The 26,353-nt window shown below is 41.0% G+C and overlaps 1 protein-coding gene across 10 annotated transcripts in view; it reads left to right on the top strand.

Moving 5' to 3' along the window:
* Positions 1-26,353, top strand: part of LOC144499695 (putative E3 ubiquitin-protein ligase HERC1) — a 297,885-nt gene that overhangs the window by 62,909 nt on the left and 208,623 nt on the right. For all 10 annotated transcript variants that reach the window (XM_078222046.1, XM_078222037.1, XM_078222064.1 and 7 more), the window contains 11 exons: positions 5-176; positions 4,382-4,516; positions 6,928-7,093; positions 9,165-9,290; positions 11,821-12,030; positions 12,124-12,276; positions 13,882-14,014; positions 15,306-15,497; positions 20,813-21,025; positions 23,151-23,324; positions 25,890-26,001. In XM_078222046.1, the coding sequence (XP_078078172.1) occupies positions 5-176; positions 4,382-4,516; positions 6,928-7,093; positions 9,165-9,290; positions 11,821-12,030; positions 12,124-12,276; positions 13,882-14,014; positions 15,306-15,497; positions 20,813-21,025; positions 23,151-23,324; positions 25,890-26,001 (1,786 nt within the window). The remainder of the gene's footprint in view (positions 1-4; positions 177-4,381; positions 4,517-6,927; positions 7,094-9,164; positions 9,291-11,820; positions 12,031-12,123; positions 12,277-13,881; positions 14,015-15,305; positions 15,498-20,812; positions 21,026-23,150; positions 23,325-25,889; positions 26,002-26,353) is intronic.

The following is a 26,353-nucleotide window of genomic DNA, read 5'->3' as shown; positions in this document are numbered from 1 at the left end:
ATAGATAATGAAGTGTATGCTTGGGGTAATAACGCAATGGGCCAGTGTGGACAGGGGCACACATCAACTCCACTTGCCAAACCAAAGAAAGTAATTGGTTTGGAGGGAATACCTATACAGCAAATCACTGCAGGAACTTCCCACAGTCTGGCTTGGACAGCTGCACCAACTGATAGGTAATGAAGTAACTTTACATTTGTATAGACTATAAAGTAAAAAAATAATGTGAGCACAATTAATTGCAGTTTCAAAGTATGTTTAAGTCTGGAAGCTTATGTAAATTATATTTTTGAATTTACAGTGCTAAAAGTTAATGAATGTAGGAAAAGCTTAGGAGAAAAGCCTACTGATAATCATCCCTATAGTACCCTAACTCTTGTTATTGCATGCAGCATTGTTTTGGATGTTCATTGCAGTTTTTTTGTTCCTTCATGCTTGAGATCTGTTTTTGTTGCCTTTCTCTGTTCAGCTCTTGTACACGCGTTTTGTGCTAAGGTGACAAGATGGGCTGAATTTTCCTCGGCCTATAGGAACAGTGTGGGAGATGGGAATTCAGCAGATGGTCTGCCCATCATCTTCATGCTGCCATGCCCTTTTGGCAATGGCTGAACAATTTGTGAATGTTCTACCAGCCAGAACCCAATTGAGCCACTTAAGTTGTCAATTAATGGCCTTTTCCTGCCTCTGCTGCCATTTCACCAGTATTTGGAGGCCTTCAGCTGTGTGGGTAAATTTTGTGATCCATGGAGGGATGGGCATGCCTGTCCTAGTCTCCACTTAGCTGATTTTGAGGCACATGGTCATTGTCAAAGGAACATGCGAGCAGGAAAAGACCATTCAGCCCATTGAGCCTGCTCATCTTCCTGCATTATACCTGTATTCCTTGATGTCATTGCTATCTAGAAATCTTGCTTACAAGGAGACTTTCACCCAAGACTTTTATCTCATCCAGCAATTAAAGCTGACTAACCAATGTCTACTTCACAACTAGCACTTAATTCCTCAACCTTTTTTTTAGATATGTAGTGAGTTATCGAAGTCCCAAGGGTCATTTTCTTTTATCATTCAAAATGCCCAGTAATAAATTGTTCAGCATAATTGAGGATACCAGTATTCAAACTCTCATTGAATGTTGCGGGCACCTTTAGTAAGATGCTTTAATCAATCTTAGTTGCATATAAAAACATTTTATTACTTGACATACTATTGGTCAACATTTTCCAGTTGACATAAGCAGGGATTTGTCTTATCTGCAGGGAGATATCTAAATACTGATTTTTTTTACTGTGATTAGTGTGGCAGAGTCATAATCATAGAGGTTTGCAGCAAGGAAATAGGCCCTTTGGCCCAACTTGGCCATGCCGCCCAGTATTTAAGCTAGTCCCAATTGCCCGCGTCTGGCCCATATCCCTCTATACTAATCTTACCCATGTATCTGTCTAAATGCTTTTTAAAAGACAAAATTGTACCCGCCTCTACTACTACCTCTGACAGCTCATTCCAGACACTCACCACCTTCTGTGTGGAAAAAGTTACCCCTCTGAACCTTCTTGTATCTCTCCCCTCTCGCCTTAAGCCTCTGCCCTCTAGTTTTAGACTCCCTACCTTTGGGAAACGATGTTGCCTATCTATCTTATCTATGCCCCTCATTATTTATAGACCTCTATAAGATCACCCCTAAACCTCCCATGTTCCAGTGAAAAAATGTCCCAATCTATCCAGCTTCTCCTTATAACTCAAACCATCAAGTCTCGGTGGCATCCTAGTAAATCTTTTCTGCACTCTTTCTATTTAATATCCTTTCTGTAATAGGGAGACCAGAATTGTGCACAGTATTCCAAGTGTGGCCTTACCAATGTCTTGGACAACTTCAGCAAGACATCCCAACTCCTGTGTTCAATGTTCTGACCAATGAAACCAAGCATGCTGAATGCCTCCTTCACCTGTCCACCTGTGACTCCACTTTCAAGCCCAATCCAACACGCAAACCAGCCTCCCATCCACTGACTCCGTCTACAGCAAAGCAGGCAACATAGTTAAGGACCTCACCCACTCTGGACATATTCTCTTCCACCTTCTTCCGTCGAGAAAAAGATACAGAAGTCTGAGGTCACGTACCAACCAACTTAAGAACGGCTTCTTCCCTGCTGCCATCAGACTTTTGAATGGACCTACCTCGCATTAAGTTGATCTTTTTGTACACCCTGGCTATGACTGTAACACTGCATTCTGCACTCTCTCGTTTCCTTCTCTATGAACAGTATGCTTTGTCTATATAGCACGCAAGAAACAATACTTTTCACTATATACTAATACATATGACAATAAATCAAATCAAAAGTTACTATGAATCTGTACTCCTAGATCTCTTTGTTCTATAACTCTCCCCAATGCCCTACCATTAATTGAGTTCAATCTTCCAAAATGCATCACCTCGCATTTATCTAAATTAAAACTGCATCTGCCATTCATCGGCCCACTGGCCCAATTGATCAAGATTCCATTGCAATCCTAGATATCCACCTTCGCTGTCCACTATGCCACCAATGCTTGTGCCATCCGTAAACTTACTAACCATGCCTCCTAAATTCTCATCCAAATCATCAATATAAATGACAAATAGCAGTGGACTCAGCACCAATCCCTGATTCACACTGCTGGTCACAGGCCTCCAGTTTGAAAAACAATCCTCTACAACCACCCTCTGTCTTCTATCGTCAAGCCAATTTTGTATCCAATTGGCTACCTCACCTTGGATCCCGTGATATTTAACCTTATACAACAACCTACCATGTGGTACCTTGTCAAAGGCCTTGCTAAAGTTCATGTAGACAATGCGACTGCACTGCCTTCTTGGTTGCCCCTTCAAAAAAACTCAATCAAATTCGTGAGATATGAATTTCCACTCACAAAGTCATGCTGACTGTCCCTCATCAGTCCTTGCCTCTCTAAATGTCTGTAGATCCTCTCAGAATACCTTCTAACAACTTACCCACTACAGACATTAGGCCCATCGATCTGTAGTTCCCAAGCTTTTCCCTGCAGCCCTTCTGAAACAAAGGCACAACATTTGCCACCCACCAATCTTCAGGCATCTCATCTGTAGCTTTCGATGATTCACATATCTCTGCTAGGGGACCTGCAATTTCCTCCCTAGCCTCCCACAACGTCCTAGGATACACTTCTTCAGGTCCCGGGGATTTAGCTACCTCAATGCACTTTACAATTTCCAGCACCACCTCCTCTCTAATATGTACGCTCCTCAAAATATCACAATTTATTTCCCCAAGTTCCCTAACATCCATGCCTTTCTCAACAGTAAACACTGATAGGAAATATTCATTTATGATCTCATCCATCTCTTGTGGCTTGGCACATAAATGACCTTGTTGATCCTTAAGAGGCCCTACTTTCTCCATCGTTACTTTTTTGCCCTTTATGTATTTGTAAAAGCTCTTTGGATTCTCCTTTGCCTCATCTGTCAAAGTAATCTCATGTTCGCTTTTTGTCCTGATTTCTTTCTTAACTCCACTCCAATACCCTTTATACTCTTCAGGGGATCCACTTGATCCCAACTGCCTATGCATGTCATGTTGCCGCCTCCTCCTTTTTGACAAGGGTCTCAATATCCTGAGTCATCCCGCCTTGCCCTTCACTCTAAAAGGAATGTGCTTACCCTGAACCCTAGTTATTACACTTTTGAAAGCCTCCCACTTACAGCCATCCCTTTGCCTGCCAACAGACTCCCCCTAGTCAACTTTTGAAAGTTCCTGTCTAATACCATCAAAATTGGCCTTGCCCCAATTTAGAATTTTAACTTTGAGCCAGACGTATCATTCTCTATAGTTATCTTAAAACTAATGTAATTGTGGTCATTGATCCCAAAGTGATCCCTCACCAACACCTCTGTCACCTGCCCTTCCTTATTTCCCAAGAGAAGATCAAGTTTTGCCCTCTCTCTAGTCGGGCCAACCACATACTGAATAATAAATTTCTCCTGAATACACACAACAAATGTTCTCCCATCCAAGCCCCTAATACTATGGCTGTCCCAGCCAATGTTGGAAAAGTCAAAGTCCCCTACTTTTACCACCCTATTTTTCTTGGGGCTATTTGTAATCTTAGATATTTGCTCCTCAGTTTCCTGCTAACAGAGTAACTTGGATAACTGCTATAAGTTCTACGGTTTTAGTTACAAAAGCGTTAAACTGAAGATAGTCTGGTATCCTTAAAACACTTCTGGTATGGGCTGATTTCTTTGAATCAGCAGTATTCTAGTGAATAAAATAATTGAATATTTATACTGTGTGTTGTTGCGTAATAAGCTGAAGTGTTGATCTTTTATTGGAAATGTTACTTATTTTCATGCTTATCTTTTTAGACAGCTGGTAGCTTGGCACAGGCCTTTCTGTGTTGATCTGGAAGAAAGTACATTTAGTTATCTGCGAACATTTTTGGATAGGTACTGTGATGGCATTAACAGTGAGGTACCTCCACAACCTTTCTTCTCTCAAAGGTAATGACAGATAACGTCTTGGCTATATATTATAAATAACATTCTGATTATTACCACCTACACTTTCATTCTGGACTACTTTTGATTAAAAATAGCTCAATGTTATTGTTACCTTGTTCTTATCATTTCATGCCTGACTTGGCTACAAACCTCCTGTTTGTAGGAGGGAGGAAGTGTTGGGTGAATTAAAAAGACTTGCGATAGACAAATCCCCAGGGCCAGATGGCATCTCTCCCAGATTACTGTGGGAGACGAGAGCTGAAATTGCTGGGTCACTAACAGAAATTTTTGTTTCTTTGTTGGCCACAGGTGAGGTCATGATGTGGAGATGCCGGCGTTGGACTGGGGTAAACACAGTAAGAAGTCTCACAACACCAGGTTAAGTCCAACAGGTTTATTTGGTAGCAAAAGCCACTTGCTTTTATCTAGATCTAGTGGCTTTTGCTACCAAATAAACCTGTTGGACTTAACCTGGTGTTGTGAGACTTCTTACAGGTGAGGTCCCAGAGGATTGGAGGAACGCCAATGTTATCCCGTTATTTAAGAAGGGTAGCAAGGATAATCTGGATAATTATAGGCCAGTGAGCTTGACGTCAGTGATAGTGAAAATGTTGGAGAAGATTCTTAGGAATAGGATCTATACACATTTGGAACGGAATGGTCTTGTTAGCGACAGACAGCATGCTTTTGTACGAGGGAGGTCATGTCTCACTAATTTAATTGTTTTTTGAGGAGGTGACAAAAATGATTGATGAGGGAGGGTTGTGGATGTTGTCTACATGGACTTTAGTAAAGCATTTGACAAGGTCCCTCACGGCAGGCTGGTACAAAAGATTAAATCTCACGGGATCAGGGGTGAACTAGTTAGATGGATTTAGAACTGACTTGGCCATAGAAGTCATGATGTGGAGATGCCGGCGTTGGACTGGGGTAAACACAGTAAGAAGTTTAACAACACCAGGTTAAAGTCCAACAGGTTTATTCGGTAGCAAAAGCCACACAAGCTTTCGGAGCTGCAAGCCCCTTCTTCAGGTGAGTGGGAATTCTGTTCACAAACAGAGCATATAAAGACACAAACTCAATTTACATGAATAATGGTTGGAATGCGAATACTTACAACTAATCAAGTCTTTAAGAAACAAAACAATGTGAGTGGAGAGAGCATCAAGACAGGCTAAAAAGATGTGTATTGTCTCCAGACAAGACAGCCAGTGAAACTCTGTGGGAGTTACAAATAGTGGGACATGAACCCAATATCCCGGTTGAGGCCATCCTCGTGTGTGCGGAACTTGGCTATCAGTTTCTGCTCAGCGACTCTGCGCCGTCGTGTGTCGCGAAGGCCGCCTTGGAGAACGCTTACCCGAATATCAGAGGCTGAATGCCCGTGACCGCTGAAGTGCTCCCCAACAGGAAGAGAACAGTCTTGCCTGGTGATTGTCGAGCGGTCACGGGCATTCGGGTAAGCGTTCTCCAAGGTGGCCTTCGCGACACACGACGGCGCAGAGTCGCTGAGCAGAAACTGATAGCCAAGTTCCGCACACACGAGGACGGCCTCAACCGGGATATTGGGTTCATGTCCCACTATTTGTAACCCCCACAGAGTTTCACTGGCTGTCTTGTCTGGAGACAATACACATCTTTTTAGCCTGTCTTGATGCTCTCTCCACTCATGCTGTTTTGTTTCTTAAAGACTTGATTAGTTGTAAGTATTTGCATTCCAACCATTATTCATGTAAATTGAGTTTGTGTCTTTATATGCTCTGTTTGTGAACAGAATTCCCACTCACCTGAAGAAGGGGCTTGCAGCTCCGAAAGCTTGTGTGGCTTTTGCTACCAAATAAACCTGTTGGACTTTAACCTGGTGTTGTTAAACTTCTTACTTGGCCATAGAAGACAGAGGGTAGCGGTGGAAGGGTGTTTTTCTGAATGGAGGTCTGTGACTAGTAGTGTTCATGATGTTGAGATGCCGGCGTTGGCCTGGGGTAAACACAGTAAGAAGTCTCAACACCAGGTTAAAGTCCAACAGGTTTATTTAGTAGCAAAAGCCACTAGTTTTCGGAGCGCTCGCTGCTCTTTCGTCAGGTGAGTGGGAGTTCTGTTCACAAACAGGGCATATAATGACACAAACTCAATTTGCAAAATAATGGTTGGAATGCGAGTCTTTACAGGTAATCAAGTCTCAAAGGTACATCAGCCTATTCTAGTTTTTGTCATGATAAATCCATGAAACCGGAAAGCTGTATGAAAACATAACAGATAATGGTCTACGCTTCAGATACATCGGATACATATACATATTGTTTAGTTGAAGATGAGACGTGGGTTGATGGAACACCAGAATTGCTATTTCAAAGTCTGATTTGAAATTATAAAGGTCTCAGTAATGGGTTTTGTGTTTTCTTTTAAAACAGGGAACACCATCACTTTGTGTTTCTTTGTTTGAAGTTGCTTTCCACTCATCTGTCCCTGGCTCAAGCTGGAGGAACTGGAGCTGCTGTTCTCGGACAACAGGGTAGACCACTAAGGAACTTGCTTTTTCGGCTAATAGATTCAGATGTTCCAAATTCTATTGAAGAGGTAAATTTTGAAATTCAGCAGTGTTAGTATTATCATTAGTTGTCCCACAATGTTTGCCATGTTTCTGTGAATGCTTTACAATGATTGTGTTTTCAAGTGATATTGAAAGTTTTGGAAATTGGCATGTTTTACTTCATAATAAGATTGATTTCTACACCACTGGCCACCTTGTTTTAAAACTTGAGCATGGAGATGAGCTCTCCATTGGGCCAGCTGGATACACTCTGTCCACAAAGATTATTGCTGTGGTGATGCAGGTTTTGTTTTTCTTAATGTCAGTGAACCATTGAACTAGTCAGCATTGCTGGAGAGATCCCAGGTAAAGATCACGGGGTTGTGAGAAAGGTGTTAGATAAATAAAAATCAGAGTAGGTTTTGTTCAAATTACTCTTTTGTAACTCTTAGAAACTAAGACAGAAGACGTTGTGGAAGTAAGCTACCTGTCCATTCTTAGTTGCAGGAATTGCAGGGAGACCTGATGATAACATTGCCTGTGCTAAAACATTGTAATATTTTCAAACTTATTTTAGGCTTCAAATGCTCAGGTATAATTTTGCTTGCATTTATTATTTTGAGAAGATTGGAGGGTTCTGATGTTTGTGTTAGCAACTAAAGGACTTTCACATTTTAATAAATGAAGGTTAATTCCATGATCTTGATCCCAGTAGCGACACTGTGCTTGAAGATGCTGGGAGTGATTCACCAGCACAATCTGCGACAGCGTTAGCAGATTGTGATGATCCCAGAGAATAGCTTAAGGGTCTAAAAATCAGTTTTGTGCCTGGCGCCAAACAGATTGCTGGTCTCCTGGCCCCTTCCTAATGGCGCAAACCAGGGTGCGAGGCCAGTTAGCATCTTTAAAGTAGCATTTAGGTGTACATAGTTACATAGTCCTTTCAAATCCCAGCACATGGATCCCCCACCCCAGTACCAGCGTGAAACTCCCAACTCTACAAAATGTGACTGAATGTAGGAGGATTGCAATGTGGAGCATGGATTGGCATGGATCACCCCATTATTCTTGCCATTATGGCGCTTAGAAATTTTTGGGAGAATTCAGCCCACTATAGTGGATAGGAATGACCCTGGTGATTCCAGGCCAGTGACCCTAACATCTGTTGTGATTAAAGTATTAGAAGGCATACTGAACAAGAGACAGTGAAGTACTAGATACAAAAAGGCAAGAGACGGCATCAGTTATATCCGGAAGTCTTGCCTAATTAATTTACTGGAGTTTTTTGAGTAAGGGGTGAACATATGTTTAGATTTCAGGAAATTTGATAACGTATCACGCAAGCCATCAGTAAACAAAGCAAGAAAGTATGGAATGAAATTACAGACACGTTTCTGAGGTGCATTGGATTTGGAAACGAGAAAGCAAATGAACATCAATGGAACTGGCCCAACTCATGTCACTGCCCAGGAATTGCTATGATTTGGGGCTGAGAGTATAGGAAAAAAACGCCCACTTCACATGGGAATAAAAAAACTGAACCATAATGATGTGTTTGAGTTTGCTACAAACTCTAGAATCAAGGGACGCAGAGTGAAGGTTTAGAGGAGCAGATGATATGGACCATGGAGGGAGCATGGGAAGTAAATTGTGTTGAAAGGCTTTAGTGAGAATTAGATGGATATTTGAGGGAGTTGGATGATTAAGAGTTTTGGGGATTTGCAAGCATGAGCTATTTATGATCCGAATCCTAATTCCTAATTTCATGAGAAATATAACAAAGATATAGCGAAGAACAGTGATTTTAAAATACATTGCCAGGAATTTTCCGACTGTTCTCACCGGCACATCTTTGGGTCCTGCCAACGCTGAACCCCTGCCGCAGGTTTCCTGGTGGCAGGATGTGCATACAATGGGAAACCCAATTGACACTGGCTAATGGAGGGGCTGCCTCCGCCGCGCGAAACATGCCTTGGGGAACGTGAAAATCCAGCCCATTGTGTTTTTAGACAAAAGAACACTTTGATCTATTTAATTATTTCTGTAATTAACATGATTGTGATCAGCAAATCAGAAATTATGTCCTGTTTGATTAAAAGCTCTTTTTATGTCACATAGGCAGTCAACGAAACACTTTCAGTTGGTGCATCCTTACTGTTGCCACCGCTCAGGGAACGCACTGAACTTTTACATAATCTACTACCTCAAGGTCCAGAGAGATGGGAAAGCTTATCAAAAGGACAAGTAAGCATTGGCATTCTGCAAGGCATCGAATGATATATAAAATTATTATTCAAATTGCATTAATATTGCCTCAAAGAACAATAAAATGTATATTAAGAAAATGTTCACCATTTCAGATCCCATTTAGTAGATTCTATTTTCCATCTTATGATAGCTAAACAATTTTGAGTACATTGTGATTAAATTATTAGTGTAAACTTAAAATAATGCATAAAATTCCATTTCGTCCATTTCGTTAGCATTTTAATTTCCTCACTATTATATTTGCTTCAGTATTATGCATGATTTCCCAAGTAGGAAGGCATGTTAATGCAAATGCATTATTAAGTTGCACAGGTGAGCAATAAATTTGATCACCCCCATTTTCTCCCCTTCACTTGCCATCTTTCCTTGATGGTCTACCAAGATAAGGAACTTGCTGTATAAGAAATTGGAGGGAGAAACTGGATAATACAAGTGAATCACAGAAATAAAATTTCAGTGGTTTGAAAATTGGAAGTGTTTGGTAACTCTGACATGTTATGGAACTTAAAATTATTTGGAGTTAATATTTAATTAAGCTAAACACGTATATCATATAGTAATTCAATTATTGTCGGGTATAACTCTACCCGAGTCAATTCCAAATGCTTATAGCTTGCGAAAAATTATAGTCACTTTAATCCTCTTTACAGTTTTTCCACTTGAAGTGACAAACCTTTGCTATCAACCTATTCTCCACAATGCATTCATTTGTTGCGTTGGCCTGAGAAAGTTTAATGACTTCATATTGTAGGGATGAAACATGTCTTTAATTAGGGATACCACCGGTTCCACACTGGTTCTAATTCCTGATTATTGTATGGTTAAGTTCACTAAGTAGAAGAAGCTAATTAGTTGCTATCTCTATTTTGTAGCAACCCAACTATTCAATTTCACGGTATCCTAATTATGTGACTCAATCTTTTTATGAGCAGTTGGCACCCTTTGTCACTACAACCAGACACTCAAAGTATAAAGGAAGTGTGATGTGTTGCATATCAGAATAGAAAAACTGAAAAATTTTTGTTTTCAGTTTTCTGCTGAAGAAGCATAGACATTTACGGCAGCAGAGGCAGAGCCTTGAATTTATATAGCACCTTTTGCGACCTCAAGATGTTTCAAAGTACTGTACAAATAATTAAGTACTTTTGCAGCATTGTCACTGTTGTAATGTAGCAAATTAGTCGAAATTGGAACAAAGCAAGAATTAGGATCAAATAATTTGTATTTGTGGTGATTTGAGAGATAACTGTTGAGCAGGACAATGCCCGTGTAATGCCTCTGCTCTCCTTCAACATAGTGCTATGGGTCCTTTTGCATCCACTTGAGAGAGCAGCTGAAGCCCCAGTTTAAATCTCATCTGAAAGACTGTACCTCACTGCAAACAGTATGCCTTCACTACTGCACTGGAATGTCAGCTGAGATTTTTGCATTCAAGAATCTAGCCTTAGGACTTGAACCCACTACACTCTGATTCAGATGCCAAAGTATCACCAGCTGGGCCACAGCTGGCACCAGGAGACCATTAGGCGTATAATTTCAATGCCAAGATTTGCTGTAGCAATTCAGGATAAATCCAGAACAATGCATCCTTCCCTGCTTTAAATATTCATTAATTTGCACCTTAAGATTCAAAGTCCTGAATTGATAATGCTGTCTTGTAATTTTATGTTTCCCATTTATATAGCACCTTTAATGTAATAAATGTCCCAAGATGTTTCATAGAAATGTAATCAGACCAAATTTGATGCCAAAAATCCGTGACCAAATGTTTGTTCAGAGAGGTAGGTTTTAAGAAATTCGGAGGAGATTAGGAAGAGCATCAAGAGCTTGGGGTTTAAGACAGCCAAAAGCTGCTAAAAGTAGTGTGAAGGTAGGTCAAAAGCCAAAGTTGGAGGAACACCGGGTTCTCTTGAGGCATGTCTGGCTGGAGGAAGCGACCACTCTTCATATATGAATCTTCAGTATAAACATCGGCACTTGTAAATTGTTGGAGGCATTTTACCTGAAGACTAAGTCTATTCTTGTGTAGCACTCGCCAAATAAATGTCTGGACCTTATGTCATTTTTAAATTCTGTTTCCTCTTGTTAGTGGTGATGGTGCACCTTCAACCTAACTGAGACAAGCTGAGAAAGGGCACACCAAAGGCTAATTTGTAGAACTTTGCAATTTCTGGCTCATGTAATATGTTGCCTCTGTGAACTTAAGCTGGAGCACACTTTTAGTGTTGAAGGAATAAATCTTGACACTATAAGCATTTGCCTTGCAACCAAGTTCCCCTCTAATTCATTTTATTTGTCTCTTTATTTCTAATTTTTAGACTAATTGTTTGTTGTGATGACTGAACAGTGTAATAAGTAACAAACCTTTATCCAAATTCTTTGATCATATCTCATCACTTGAACAGTTATATATTTTTTAAAATACATTGTAACCGAAAGGGGCTTAGTATATCTGTAAAATTAATGTTTAACTAAATTTTAATCAACCTGTCATTCTTTTAAATAGAGAATGCAGTTGGATATCATCCTGACCAGCCTACAAGATCAGTCCCACATCGCATCCCTGCTAGGTTACAGCTCACCTGCTGACATATCAGAAGGCTTCTCACAGAGCTACTCTTCTGATCAGGACTCGTCCAAGTTGGGGAATATTGACCACTTTCACTTAGCAGAAATCCTTTTGAAAACTCTCTTGAGAAACATTGGTTTCTATACAGTAAGATTTTTTTTTAACGAGTCTTTTTAAGTGAGAAATTGATATTTTCTTATGAACTATTGCTGCAATTTTCTTGATTGCTTGTTTTAAAAGGAGCGAGCTTTTGGTGAGTTGGAGAAGAACAGTGATAAACAACAAAATAATACAACGCATACAGAAAGTGGACCACCTTCCCATGTCCGTCAGCTGCTCTCTGCATTGCATAAACATTTGCTAGCTCACTGTTACTCAAATTCTACTGCTAAGGTAATGTCAGTGTGAAAATCATAATGTGATTTATCAACTCTTTTTGTAAAAACATGGTGATGGCATACTTGGGAAATTGTATTTTAATAGTCTGATCTCTGGGTTGGTGTGGAGTATCAGAGAGCCTACCAAGAGCAGCACCAGACATACCTAAATGTGAGGTACCAATCTGGTAACACTACACCGTACGACACATGCTTGCTAAACAGTGCAAGTAGCATGCTTTATACAGACTAAACGCTCCTGCAACCAAAAGATCAGATCAAGTAACTGCAGTCCTGCTACATCATGAATTGTGGTGGGCAATTATCAACTAACTGGAGGGAGAGGTTTCACAAACATTCCCATCCTCAACGACGGGCGAACGTAACACATCAGTGCAGAACACAAAGCTAAAACATATACAGCAATCTGAGTGTGAAACTGATTTTGCCAGCTAATCAATGCCAGGAACATCGTGATAGGTGAAAAACTGGATGCGATTTTTTTTTTTGACCCACACCTGATATTACAGGCTCGCCACACTGATCAGTGACACGCAGCTGTGGTTTTTAAGAATTGTCTTAAAGGAGAGGTTGAAAGCTGGCAAGGAGTGGAGGGAACTGTGAGCTTAGGCCCTAGGCAACTTGAGGCATGGTCACTAATGGTGAAGTAATTAAAATTGGGGATGCTGAGGAGACCAGAATTTAAGAAGCCGAGATATGAACAAAGAGCAAGAGTATGTCATTCAGCCCCTTGAGCCTCCACCAACATTTAATAAGATCATGGCTGATCAGATAGTAACTTCAAATTGGTACTCCGCCTACTCCTGATGATATCACCCCCATGCTTTCAAAGAGCCTATCTAAAATATTCAAAGACTGTTTTCACAACCTTTTCAGGAAGATGTCTTGGTCAGTTATGGGCTGGAGGAGATTGCGGAGATAAGGAGGACCATGGAGGGATTTGAAAATGAGAATTTTAAAATTGAGAGTTTGCTTGACTCGGAGCTAGTGTAAATCAGCAAGCACAAAGATAATAGGGAAACGGGACTTTGTGAGTTAAGACATTGGCAGCAGAGTTTTGGATGACCTCATTTTTATGAAGGCTACAAAGTGGGAGACCAGTTAGGAAATGTTCAGCTGACTTTACCAAGGGCAAGAATAAGGAGGGGAGGCTACAATTGCATGTTTTAATGCCCCTGTCCTACAGAAGGGCTAAAAATTGTTGGATTCTTTCTTCTAATTGTTTTCCAGTCATGACTTCCTCTTTCCACACCCTTCCCCTCCCTCGCATCAAAACTGCAAAATGTGTGCCAGGATAGCGTGACAGGATTAATCTGTTTTAGTACAGCTTCAATTGACATTTTTGTTAATTAATGGGAAGCTGGTACTCTTAAATATTTTTTGAGAAATGAAGATTAATGGTCAAAGCGCATCGTGCAGAATAGCAAAGGTTGAATGGAATGAAAGAGATCAAGTATGTTAGCCATGATTGATTAGGTGATGCCTAGCTCTGTTTTACCAGAAATTTGTGAAGATGACTAAGTAGAAAGGGGAAGTCATTATTTTGATAATTTTGACTGGGTGTTGGCAACCAAACATATTGTGATGTTCTTCATTTTAGGACCATTTAAGTGTAGATTTGTTGCATAAACACCTGCACTTGCTGCTGCAATATGCATCCGATACCTACAGACGATCTGCTGTTCTGCTGAAAGAAAGCTTGCTGGATAAAAGTGTTACAGAAAAATTGCATGGTAAGACCCTCCCCTTATTCTGTGCATTTGTCTTCAGAAATATGTAATTTGTGTTTTCCACTGTGTTAAAAACAATTCTTTGGCCCCTGTGCTGCTGTACTTTTGCAACTAACTACATCCCCTCTCAAACATTAACCAAGGTTAAACCAAAAAGTTTAGAACCTTAATCTGTTTCTTTCAACATTGTATGTTGCTCACTACATTTACAGTTAATATTTGCAATATTCTTTTAATTTCAGACATATAGCCAGGGGGGTTTAAACAGTCCCTCAGTTGTACTATGGCAAGAGCATCTTAGAGAATGGCCTTTCCCCATTGCATTTTGTGGCAGCCATCTTCAGCTTCAGTGCATTCTTCAGCACATAGTCCTGGACCATGGAATGTGTCAATGTCCAGCACTTGTTTTTTTTTAAAGTTTATTAATTAGTGTCACAAATAGGCTTACATTAACACTGCAATGAAGTTACCGTGAAAATTCCCTAGTCGCCACACTCCGGCACCTGTTTGGGTACACTGAGGGAGAATTTAGCACAGCCAATGCACCTAACCAGCATGTCTTTCGGACTATGGGAGGAAACCGGAGCACCAGGAGGTAACCCATGCAGACACGGCGAATGTGCAGACTCCACACAGACATTGACCCAAGCTGGGAATCGAACCCAGGTCCCTGGCATTGTGAGCCAACAGTGCTAACCTCGGCGCCACCGTGGTCATGGGCAACTCTCTGGAAGATTAACAAGCTTTGGGCAGATCAAAAAGTGTCTTTCTCCAAGTTGATGTTCCTCCAACATCAAATGATGTTTATCTTCGTGTCTCTCTGGGAACAGCCGATAAAATGCAGAGTCTTGGTGAGAGTTTTGTTGAGATGCATCCTGAGCAGTGTTACAAGCTACTCAGGATGAATCTCAAAAAAAACCTCTGCATCTTTTTCCAGAGCAGCTTTGCAAAAACACATACGTTCACAATAATACTTTTGAGAATTATTTTAAGCAAATACGTGATTCTTTTGAATGCAGCTTTTGTATTCAATATTTAATTGGCACTAATAATTCATGTGGTGGAATCTAAATGGATATGATTCTTGTATATTACTAGATTACACTTCTGTGTGAAATACTAGTTGAATATTTGATGTCATGGTATTCTCAATACGAACTTAACATCTTAGTCTTTAGTATAATGAAAGAAAAAGAAGTCAGCAGTAGATATAAAAGTCAAAATTCTGATTGACTTTTAAAAGCTTTGTTGCTTCAATATCTTGTGCTTATTTAAGTTTTTGATTTCTTTTTAGGGATTCTTTTTAACTCTGCAGCTGGAAGTATTTTGTGTCAAGTGATCTACTCCCTTCTGTTGTTACCTGTTAGCATTGTACGACCTTTGCTGGGCAATCTTCTAGATCTCCTTCAGCCTCTTGATCACCTAAACCGGCTTTTACCAGCTGCTATGATACTAGAGGAACAGGAACTTGAATGGGCAATGCATGGTGAGTGTGGGTTGTTTATTCTGGTTTCTCCCTCACTATTGAAATGTTCTCTTCAAAAGAAATTCGAAACCTATGAAATTAGACTTGTTTTTGCAATGTTATTTAAAAAAAAATTAAATTAGGGATTGGAAATAAGTACTTTTTTAACAGGTCAAAAAGCAAGTTGTTACGCTGAGCAGTCAATTTAAGTTTCCTTTTGCTGCAGTTACTACTCTATGGCAGCTGTGGCATTCTGAACAAGCAATATACACTGCCACTGTCATTCCTCTCACTGGTGATCCATTCAATTGTCTAATCATTGACCTGAAACCAAGGAAATGTGTCACAGACTGTGTCCTCATGGGGTGATATCAGACATGGTTGCTCCAACTGTAACAAATTAGGAAGCAGTATTAATAGTTGCTAGTGCAGGGAAACTAAACCCAATTATCAGGATGTGATGCTGGAGTTTGCAGAAGCATCCAATGTAAGTTGCATTTGGCATTCTTGCACTCAGCTTGGAGAACTGACATTGTTATCCAAAGAAATACAACTCCGAAACAAGATCCAGAATGTCACTTTTTTTTCGGGAGCAAAATCTAAAAAAAGTTCATTTATTAGTCACAAGTAAGGCTTACATTAACACTGCAATGAAGTTACTGTGAAATTCCTCTAGTTGCCATACTCTGGTGCCTGTTCGGGTCAATGCACCTAACCAGCACATCTTTCAGACTGTGGGAGGAAACAGGAACACCCGGAGGAAATCCACGCAGACACGGGGAGAACGTGCAAACTTCACACAGACAGTAATCGAAGCCGGGAATCGAACCCGGGTCCCTGGCGCTGTGAGGCAGTAGTGCAAACCACTGTGCCGTCCAAATTTCTTCTATTCGATTTCTGTTGGGAGTGATTTGGATGATAATATGGTTACTGTGGTTCAGAAGGAGAAAGTTTCTGTGGATACTTATTATGTTTCACTTTTTGGTTATTACTTTATAGAAAGAGAGAGGGGAGGCAGTAGCATAGTGGTATTGTTGCTGGACTAGCAATCCAGAAACCCAGGGTAATGCTCTGGGAACCCAGGTTCGAATCCCACCACAGCAGCTGGTGATCTTTTGAATTCAATAAAAATCTGGAATTAAAAGTATAATGATGACCATGAAACCATTGCCAAATATCATAAAGATCCATCTGGTTCACTAATGTCCTCTAGAGAAAGCCTATATGAGACTCCAGAACCACAGCAATGTGGTTGACTCTTAAAATGCAGTCATTGAAGGACAATGCATGCTGGCCCAGCCAGCAATGCCCACATGCCATGAATGAATCTCTCCCTCCATGTCAACAAAACAAAGGAGATAGTCATCGACTTCAGGAAGCGGAGTAGAGGACATGCCCTTGTCTATGTCAATGTGGATGAAGTAGAAATGGTCGCGAGCTTCAAGTTTTTTGGTGTCCAGATCATCAACAATCTGTCCTGGTACCTCCATGCCGACACTATAATTAATAAATCCCACCAATGCCTCTACTTTCTCAAAAGGCTAAGGAAATTTGGCATCTCCACTACAGCTCTCTCCAACTTTTACAGATGCACCATAGAAAGCACTCTTTCTGGTATCACAGCTTGGTATGGCTCCTGCTCTGCCCAAGATCGCAAGAAACTAAAAAAGGTTGTGAATGTGGCTCAATCCATCACACGAACCAGCCTCTCATCCATTGACTTCCCACTGTCTCGGCAAAGCAGCCAGCATAATTAAGGACCCCACGCACCCTGGACATTCTCTCTTCCACATTCTTGCTTTGGAAAAAAGATACAAAAGTCTGAGGTCACGTACCAAGCGACTCGAGAACAGCTTCTTCCCTACTGCTGTCAGACTTTTGAATGGACCTACCTTGCATTAAGTTGATCTTTCTCTACACCCTAGCTATGACTGTAACACTACATTCTGCACTCTCTCTCGTTTCACGATACCAAGGTCTGAGGAAGTGTACCAACTGACTCAAGAACAACTTCTTCCCTGCTGGCTTGTGCATGGACATTAAGCTGATTTTTCTCTACACCCTAGCTATGACTGTAACATTACATTCTGCAATCTCCTTCCTTTCTCTATGCACGGTTATACTTTGTATAGCGTGCAAGAAACAATACTTTCACTGTTTAATACATGTGACAATGAATCAAATCGAATAGAAAAAAAGTAACGCTCGCAATGTATATATGGAATTAAGATAGAAGGTGAAATATCTTTAAAAATCATTTATTTTTATAAATTTTACAATTTTCTTTAATAGAAAAATTTGCTATTCCACAAATATAGAATTAGTTTTCAGGGCCAGAGGGGTTGTTCAGCAATAATCATGAACTCAGTACACCATTTAAAAACCCGATTCTGAATTTTAGTGTTTAATTGCACACATGTGGACTCCAGAAGATATTGTCAGTTTTAAAGAAGTAGTAACAGCAATCACTGAGATTTTTGCATTTATTGCTATTGAAAAATGTGGCCGTTGGGCTAGGATTTTGTGGTCAGGAGCAAAGCAACAGAGCTTATGGCTTACCTCAAGGAAAGCTGCCCACAAAAAATCTAGCAATCTCTCTGGTATCGTTTTCCTCTTTCCCAGAGGCAGTTTAAATTTGTGCCAAGTCAAGGAGATGTCTTGGCATGCAGTAGCAGTGACATCAGCAATCAGGTATGCAGCCAGTCACATTGAAGTAATCTCACACACCAAACCAGGAAGTTAAAAAACATTTACATTAAAAATGAAGGGTATTGAATATTTAGTCAGTGAAATAAATTAATATAATTGAATTCAAGTAGAAGCTAAAGAATAGAAGCTAAAATGAAGACTTAACTTGTAAAATTATTATTTTAAGAATTTGCAAGTGTTTAGCAATAAATCTAAAATTATTATACAGCTGAAAACCAGTTACAACCCTTTCAATAAGCTGTAACTTTTTTCAAAGATTTTTGATGCAAGATTAACAACATAAAGATGGCCGTCTTGGTCAATTTGATTGATTTTTCCATTGATTGCAGTTTTACATACTCCATAATGCACCCTTTGGAGAAGCGTAGAATCACTGACAACAACTTCTGGATTTCTGAGTTAGTCTGCATATCTGTGGCCTACAAACATTACTGTCAGTTTCTTCGGAATGATAATAGATGGTAGGCTGACATTTCTGCTGCCATTCCCACGCAAAATCTGGGCCCACCTAATGTGTCAGTGGAAAAAATTTATTTCATTATATCGTAATGATTACTGTTGCTATGTACTGAAATGCTGTTAGGAAATCCTAGAAATTCAGAGATCATGGTTTGTCAGGCCGGCACAGTGGTTAGCACTGCTGCCTCACAGCGCCAGAGACCCAGGTTCAATTCTGGCCTCGGGTCACTGTGTGGAGTCTGCACGCTCTCCCCTTGACTGCGTGTGTTTCCTCCGGGTTTACTCCCAGTCCAAAGATGTGCGGATTAGGTCGATTGGCCATGGTAAATTGCCCCAAAGTGACAGGAGGATTACCAGGGTAAATACATGGGGTTAAGGGGATATGGCCTGGATGGGATTGTGGTCGGTGCAGACTCGATGGGCTGAATGGCCTCCTTCTGGACTGTAAGAATTCTATGATTTACTCTGCCATGATATATAATAGCTAAAGTTTAAAGTTTATTTGTTAGTCACAAGTAAGACTTACATTCACATGGCAATGAAGTTACTGTGAAATTCCCCAGGTCGCCACATTCTGGCGCCTGTTTGGGTCATTGCTATTGGTTAGACTGACTCTTGCACATTTGGATTTTTAACATTTTTGCATGGTAAGTTGCTGAAAATGCAAATTAATAACATCACAGTGAGGGAAACTGACTACTTAGGATGTATGTGAATGAGGCAATCAACTGTGTCTTACTAACCAATTAGATTGAAGAATTGTGAACTAAGTGGTGCAGCGACTGAGAACAAAAGGTGAAGTTAAGAGTTGTGTACATTCTCTGGCTAGTAGTGTACAAAAACAAATAGAGGAAAAGAAAGATTGGTCTAAGAGAAAGAAAGAGAGAAAAAGAAGTGGCAAAGGAACTTGATTTTCAAATTTTATATTTTTAAAACCCCCAAGAGCCTGAATGAATGAAACTCAACACCTAACTTTTAGTGCCATAGAAGTTGACTGGCAGTAATTAATACTAATTACATTGTTAGACGTATATTTAAGTATGAAATGGGCAAAGGTTAGTTCCTGATCCCCATCAAAGTACAGCAAAATTTGATTTTGACTTGATTTATTATTGTCACGTATTAGCAAACAGTGAAAAATATTGTTTCTTGCACGCTATACAGACAAAGCATACCATTCATAGAGAAGGAAATGAGAGAGTGCCGAATGTAGTGTTACAGTTATAGCTAGGGTGTAGAGAAAGTCAACTTAATGCAAGGTACGTCCATTCAAAAGTCTGATGGCAGCAGGGAAGAAGCTGTTTTTGTTGGGATGTGACCTCAGACTTTTGTATTTTTTTCCTGACGGAAGAAGGTAGAAGAGAGAATGTCCAGAGCAAGCGGGCTCCTTAATTATGCTGGCTGCTTTGCCGAGGCAGCGGGAAGTGTAGACAGAGTCAATGGATGGGAGACTGGTTTGTGTGATGGATTGGGCTACATTCACAACCTTCTGTAGTTTCTTGCGGTCTTGGGCAGAGCAGGAGCCATACCAAGCTGTGATATAACCGGAAAGAATGCTTTTTATGGTACATCTGTAAAAGTTGGTGAGAGTTGTAGCTGACATGCCAAATTTCCTTAGTCTTCTGAGAAAGTAGAGGCGTTGGTGGGCTTTCTTAACTATAGTGTCGGCATGGGGAGACCAGGACAGGCTGTTGGTGATCTGGACACCTAGAAACTTGAAGCTCTCGACCCTTTCTACTTCGACCCCATTGATGTAGACAGGGGCATGTTCTCCTCTACACTTCCTGAAGTCAATGACAATCTTCTTTGTTTTGTTGACATTGAGGGAGAGATTATTCTTGCTGCACCAGTTCACCAGATTCTTTATCTCATTCCTGTACTCTGTCTTGTCATTGTTTGAGATCCGACCCACTACGGTCACACTGTTGAATGCATTTCACTGATGAGCCAGGCAGGGAAATGCTAATTAAACAAAGTAAATGGCAGACCACCACATCCTGGATACCAGCTTTTGGATTTCCACATTTAACCTTGTATCTGAATTCAGCAATTAGCATTGCTATTATTATTTCCATTTAAAATATGGTCCAATATGATGAGGAAATTTAGCAGAATGCATGTATTATATAATTCAGTGAAGTGAATTGTGGATAACCTATATTCCTTAGAATCTGGAAACAGTTCGGAAAAAACCATTTCGTCAGATGTTAAATCCTGGATTTGGCTAATAGATATGGAACGAACCATTTCCTTTACTGTCGGACAATGTCTTGGAGAAATGCTGCAAGGTCCCATTTGCTCAGTGGAAGAAGTGAACTCGGCGTACTGGCTGCAAAGCCAGCTCCTCAGCAATGGCCTTGAAATTGACTCTGAGCAACTAGGTAGGCGAATGTTTTTACATCATTCATACCAAGAATGGACTAAGCTTCTACCAAGATGTTTAATCTAGTACTGTAAATGCTGTGTATTTTTCTTCACACATTCAATCCTAGTGATTGTTATTAAAATTTTGTTATCTTAGGGATTCTATGCCCAGAATTTTAAGCTCCCTCCGCCCTATAAAGTGGATTTTTGAGGCAGTGGGGGAGCGTAAAATTGCATGAACGGGATTCCCACCCTGAAATGGAAGCAATTTCACAGGGTGCCCTTGCCCCAGTTAGGGCCCTGAAGTGACCACTGAATTTTAGACTGGCAGATGGATGACAAATCATGGGGGACAACAGCAAAATGACCAAACCTACATCTCAAACGAGAAGGGGGTATTGAGGCACCTCAGATGGCCCCTTCTACTGGAGCTCCCTCCCCCTTGAGCCCTGGAGACCTCCAGGCTGCCATCTCCCTGCCTATATTGCCAGGATCCCAAACAGTCCTCTCAAGACCTCCCGAGCATTCTCTCCCCAGGACCCGTACCACATACCTTCACTCCGGCTCTCTGCACTTAGTTCCAGGCATGTTGCTGCGGTGTATTTTCTGGCTGCTGCACTGCTGTGCCTGGAGTGACTGCAGAGCTGCTGGACAATCAGATTGACTGGCGGCTTTCCAAGGTGGGATTTCTGCCCAAGTGAGAATGGAGGTCCTGCCTTCTCCCAGATGAGGGCTAATCAGTCCGCTTTCTATTGAGCTGCTTCCAATAACTTTAAGAATAAATTTCAAATGCAGTATATATGTTTTCCTATTTGTGCTAGAGAAAGGTTTAAACACAAACGTTTAGCTTGTGCATAATCCCATTGCTGACTGGAACTTTGTCACAAATTAGTTGTCAGGTTTGCCTACAGCTGAGAGTGAAAGCAGTCAAAAATAAAATGCTGTGAAGTGCTTTCAAAGTAATTTTCTAAGGTTTCTATTATTGCATGCAGTAGATATTGAAAAAGTTCATACTCCTGCAGCTTTCCTGAATGCTGCTTTTAAAAATTTATTTCATGGGGCCAAGGCCAGTGTTAGTTGCGCATTCCTGATTGCCAAAGAGAAGATGAGCTTGCCATCTTCAACTGCTACTGTCCATTTGCTGTAGGTGCACCCAGACTGCTGTTAGGAAGAGCTTTCCAGGATTTTGATCCAAACACTGTGGGGGGAATGGTGATTATAGTTCCAAGTCAGGATGGTGTGTGGCTTAGAGGGGTAGTTGTAGGTGGTGGCATCTGCTGCCCTTATCCTTCGAGGTGGTTTAGGTTGAGGGATTGGAAGGTGCTGTCAAAAGAGTTTTGGTGAGTTGCTACAGTGCATCTTGAATATGGTACACATTGCTATCATCGTGGGGTGGTGGTAGAGGGAGTAAATGTTTAATGTGGTGGATGCGATGCTGATTAAATGGCTGCTTTGTTCTGGAATTTGTCAAGCTTCGTGAGTGATGGTGGCTACACTCATCCAAGCAAATGGAAAGTATTCCATCATTCTCCTAACTTGTAGATGATAGACTTTTGGGAGGCAGGAGATAAGCTAGTCGCCTCTGTTAATCACTGCCCTGCTCTTAAAGCCACAGTACTTGTATTTATTTGGCTGTTTCAGTTCAGTTTCTGGATAATGGGAATTGGTAGTGCCATTGCATGTCAAGGGGAAATGGTTTGATTCTCTCTTGTTGGTCATTGCTTCGCACTTGGTGTGGCATGAGTATCACTGGTCTAGTTGACCAACGCCTTCCCTCCTTAGTATTATCCAATTCTTTTATCTTTGTTTGTCCTTTCAATTGTGAGACAACTACCTTTGCAAACAAACCTCATTTGCTGTGTACATCCAGAATAAAACCTCACTTCTCATTTATTGTTACGTATTTTTATTATTTTTTTTCTGAAACATGTAACTTTCTCAGCTATGTATTTGATTCTGGAATATATCAAATGAGGAATAAACAAATCCTTATGAACAGGTCTGAATCAAAAAGATGCTTTTACTTATCTATATGTGATCCTTTACTTAAATATGTTTACGCAATGTTTGCAAAGTGCATATCTTTTACAGTAGACAAAAGTTATTATTTTATGATCTTCAAAGATCTTTCTCTTACTACAGATTTACTAATGAATTGTCTGACTGGAAAGGCATTGGCTGGCTCTGTGGAACGGAAGTCTTTTGAGTTCCGTGTTTCTGAAGATACTGCAGCACTTATAGATATTGCATTGGGTACTTCAGTGGAGCCAGGTTACAAAATCTGGAGCAGAATGCAGGCTTACGCCAACAGCAATGGTAATTTCCAACTGTTATGTAATTTCATCCAATGCTGTTTTTTCACTTTTCTGAATGTTAGTTTTCATACTTTTGAGGTAATAGACTGCAAATCAAGCAATTGGTTGACATTAACTTTATCATCGTGGAATCATCATAAAATCCCTGCAGTGCAGAAGGAGGCCATTCAGCCCATCACGTCTGCACTGACCATAATCCCACCCAGACTCTATCCCCATACCCCCATGCATTTACCTTAGCTACTCACCCTGACACTAAGGGGCAATTTAGCATGGCCAATCAATCTAACACGCACATCTTTGGACTGTGGGAGGAAACCGGAGCACGCAGAGGAAACCCACGCAGACACGGGGAGAACGTGCAGACTCCACACAGACAGTGACCCAAACCGGGAGTCGAACCCAGGTCCCTGATGCTGAGGCAATAGTGCTAACCACTGTGTCACCATGCAGCCCCAACGACATGATCATGATCAAAGTGCAAAACACAAAGCTGAAGCATTTGTAACTGGCTTCAGTCAGATGCATCGATTGGATAGTCCATCTTGACTTCCTCGCAACACAGATGCCAGTCTTCAACCAATTTGATTCACTCCACCTGACATCAAAAAATGGCTGAAGGCACTGGGTACAGTAAAGGCTATGGTCCCTGACAACATCCTGGTTATTGCCCATGAGCCTTATGCCCAAACTATCCTTGGCCCTAGCCAAACTGTTCCAGTAGTTACGTAACCTGCATCTACCCAATGCAGAAAATTGCCCAAATGTAACCTGTCAACAAAAAGCAGTGCTATCAAGAGCACTTACTCAGCAGTAAACCTCTTACTGAGGCTCAGTTTGGGTTCTGTCACCACCACTTGGCTCCAGACCTAATCATAAGATTATAAGACTCCAAATACAATACATATCTCAATATTCTCCCTTATTGGATTCTGCAAGAGTCTTTTGTTCAACCATCCCTGCCACAATGACCACTCGGAGCGCAGGAAACATTAGGTGTGCAAAGCTGCACTGATGTAGCATCTCCCCAAACTTCTGTAAGCCCAGTCGAGTGAGGTCAAGTGTTGCTATGCCACTCAAAACCTCAGCCGTGCAAAGCAGATAACTACACGGCATGTTATTGTGCTGATTCAGCAGCTTGTCAAACAAGCTGTAGGAGCAGGAATAAACTGTTCATCCATCAAACTTGTCCTGCCATTCAATAAGATCATGGCTGAAGTGATTGTGACCTAAAATCCACTTTCCTGCCTGCAACCCAGCTTTGCAGTTGTACCCTTTAAGGACTTTTCAGCCTGCCCGTTTCATTGCTCAATGATTCCCCATTGTGCTCTTGGCTTAGAAGCAAAGAAACATAGAAAAACTACAGCTATATAAGACACTCGTCAGACCCCACTTGGAGTACTGTGCTCAGTTCTGGTCGCCTCATTACAGGAAGGATGTGGAAAAGATTGAAAGGGTGCAGAGGAGATTTACAAGGATGTTGCCTGGATTGAGTGGCATGCCTTATGAGGATAGGCTGAGGGAGCTCGGTCTTTTCTCCTTGGAGAGATGTAGGATGAGAGGCGACCCTTCCTGGCCGTCACCCACTTGGCCTCCGCCTGTGGCCCTGGTGTGACCATCTGACGATAGCTCTTGTCTATCACCACCTCATTCTTCCTTAACAGCCTAAGATCCTCGAGCTGCAGTTCCAGCTCCGTAACACGGTCCCTCAGGAACCGCAGCTCAACACACCCCTCACAGATGTGGATGTCCAGGAAGCCAGGTGCCTCCAGGACCTCCCACATCCTACACTGGCTTCGCACTCATATTTGACCCTTTATACCAAGGTACACAGAGGAAAGTAAATAAGAGTTAAAAACTCACCCCTGCTCGCCCTGTCCCCCGAAGCCCTGTGAGCCAAAGCCCTTATAGCTGTCACTCTGCTTCCTGCTCCCGATGCTGCCCGTTGTATACTGCAGCCTACCTTTTATACTTTGCGCGCTTAAAAAAAAACCCTTCCCAGACTCCACTTCCGGTTTTCAGTTTAAAATTAAGAAAAGAAAAAGCTACTCGAAAAATAAAGGCAAAAATCACACTAAATAAATAAATCTCTCACCAGCACTCCTGCCACAAATCACTCCCTCTCTGCTTGCTCCAGTGGAACAATGAGCTTGTTGGCCCAAGTGAGTTCCCACGGCTTGGGAAACTCATTCGCTGGCTGTTAAATCCAGAATGCTGAGTTAAAGTCACAATTAATTGATTATTTAAAATACTGACCTGACAACTCATCAGGGGTTTCTGGTCTGTGAGGATGAAGTGGATGGAAACAAGCCACCAACATTTTCGCAGATTTAATCCCCATGCCACCCAAACCCAACCCTCACTTTTCCTTGGTTGTTAATAGTCAAAAACCGTAAAATTGAAATTGAATTTGTAGGCTGGCACCAGAAATTTACCACAACAGCTGAACATTAGAAGCTGCTTTTTAACAATTCGCTTGATTAGCATGAAGTGATTTTTTTTCAGTAAAGGATCATCAAAGTAGATTTGCCTACATTCAAAATCTTTGTAAATTGCTTTATTTCAGAATGGGAACATGGTACGAGTGGAGACCACTTGTTGGACACTGTGTCACGATTTGTCCTTGCTGTATTACTCAAGCACACAGGATTGTTTCAAGAGGCCTGCAAAGATGACCGGTAATTTTAAGTGACAATAGACACATTCATACAAGGTGGGGGAAAGAAAGGGAATCGAATCTGAAACTCCCTGGTTGACAAAAGGTATAGCGATTAAAAAAGAAACAGAAAAAGGAGGCTTTTGATAAATCATTCATTCGTAAAACAGTAAAGAACCAAGATGAATAAAGGAAGTACAGAGAAGAACTGAACAAGGAAACAGGAAGCATATGAGAATAGATTAGCAGTAATATAAAATGGAAGAGGATGCTGCAAAAGTCAGTTTCAAAAGTTTAAAAAGTTTATTTATTAGTGTCACAAGTAGGCTTACATTAACACTGCAATGAAGTTAATGTGAAAATCCCCTAGTTGC

Source organism: Mustelus asterias, chromosome 1 (genome assembly GCF_964213995.1).
Source record: "Mustelus asterias chromosome 1, sMusAst1.hap1.1, whole genome shotgun sequence".
NCBI classification, from domain to species: domain Eukaryota; kingdom Metazoa; phylum Chordata; class Chondrichthyes; order Carcharhiniformes; family Triakidae; genus Mustelus; species Mustelus asterias.
Note: the sequence above shows the minus strand (reverse complement) of the source record. Positions and strands in the feature narration are given on the sequence as shown.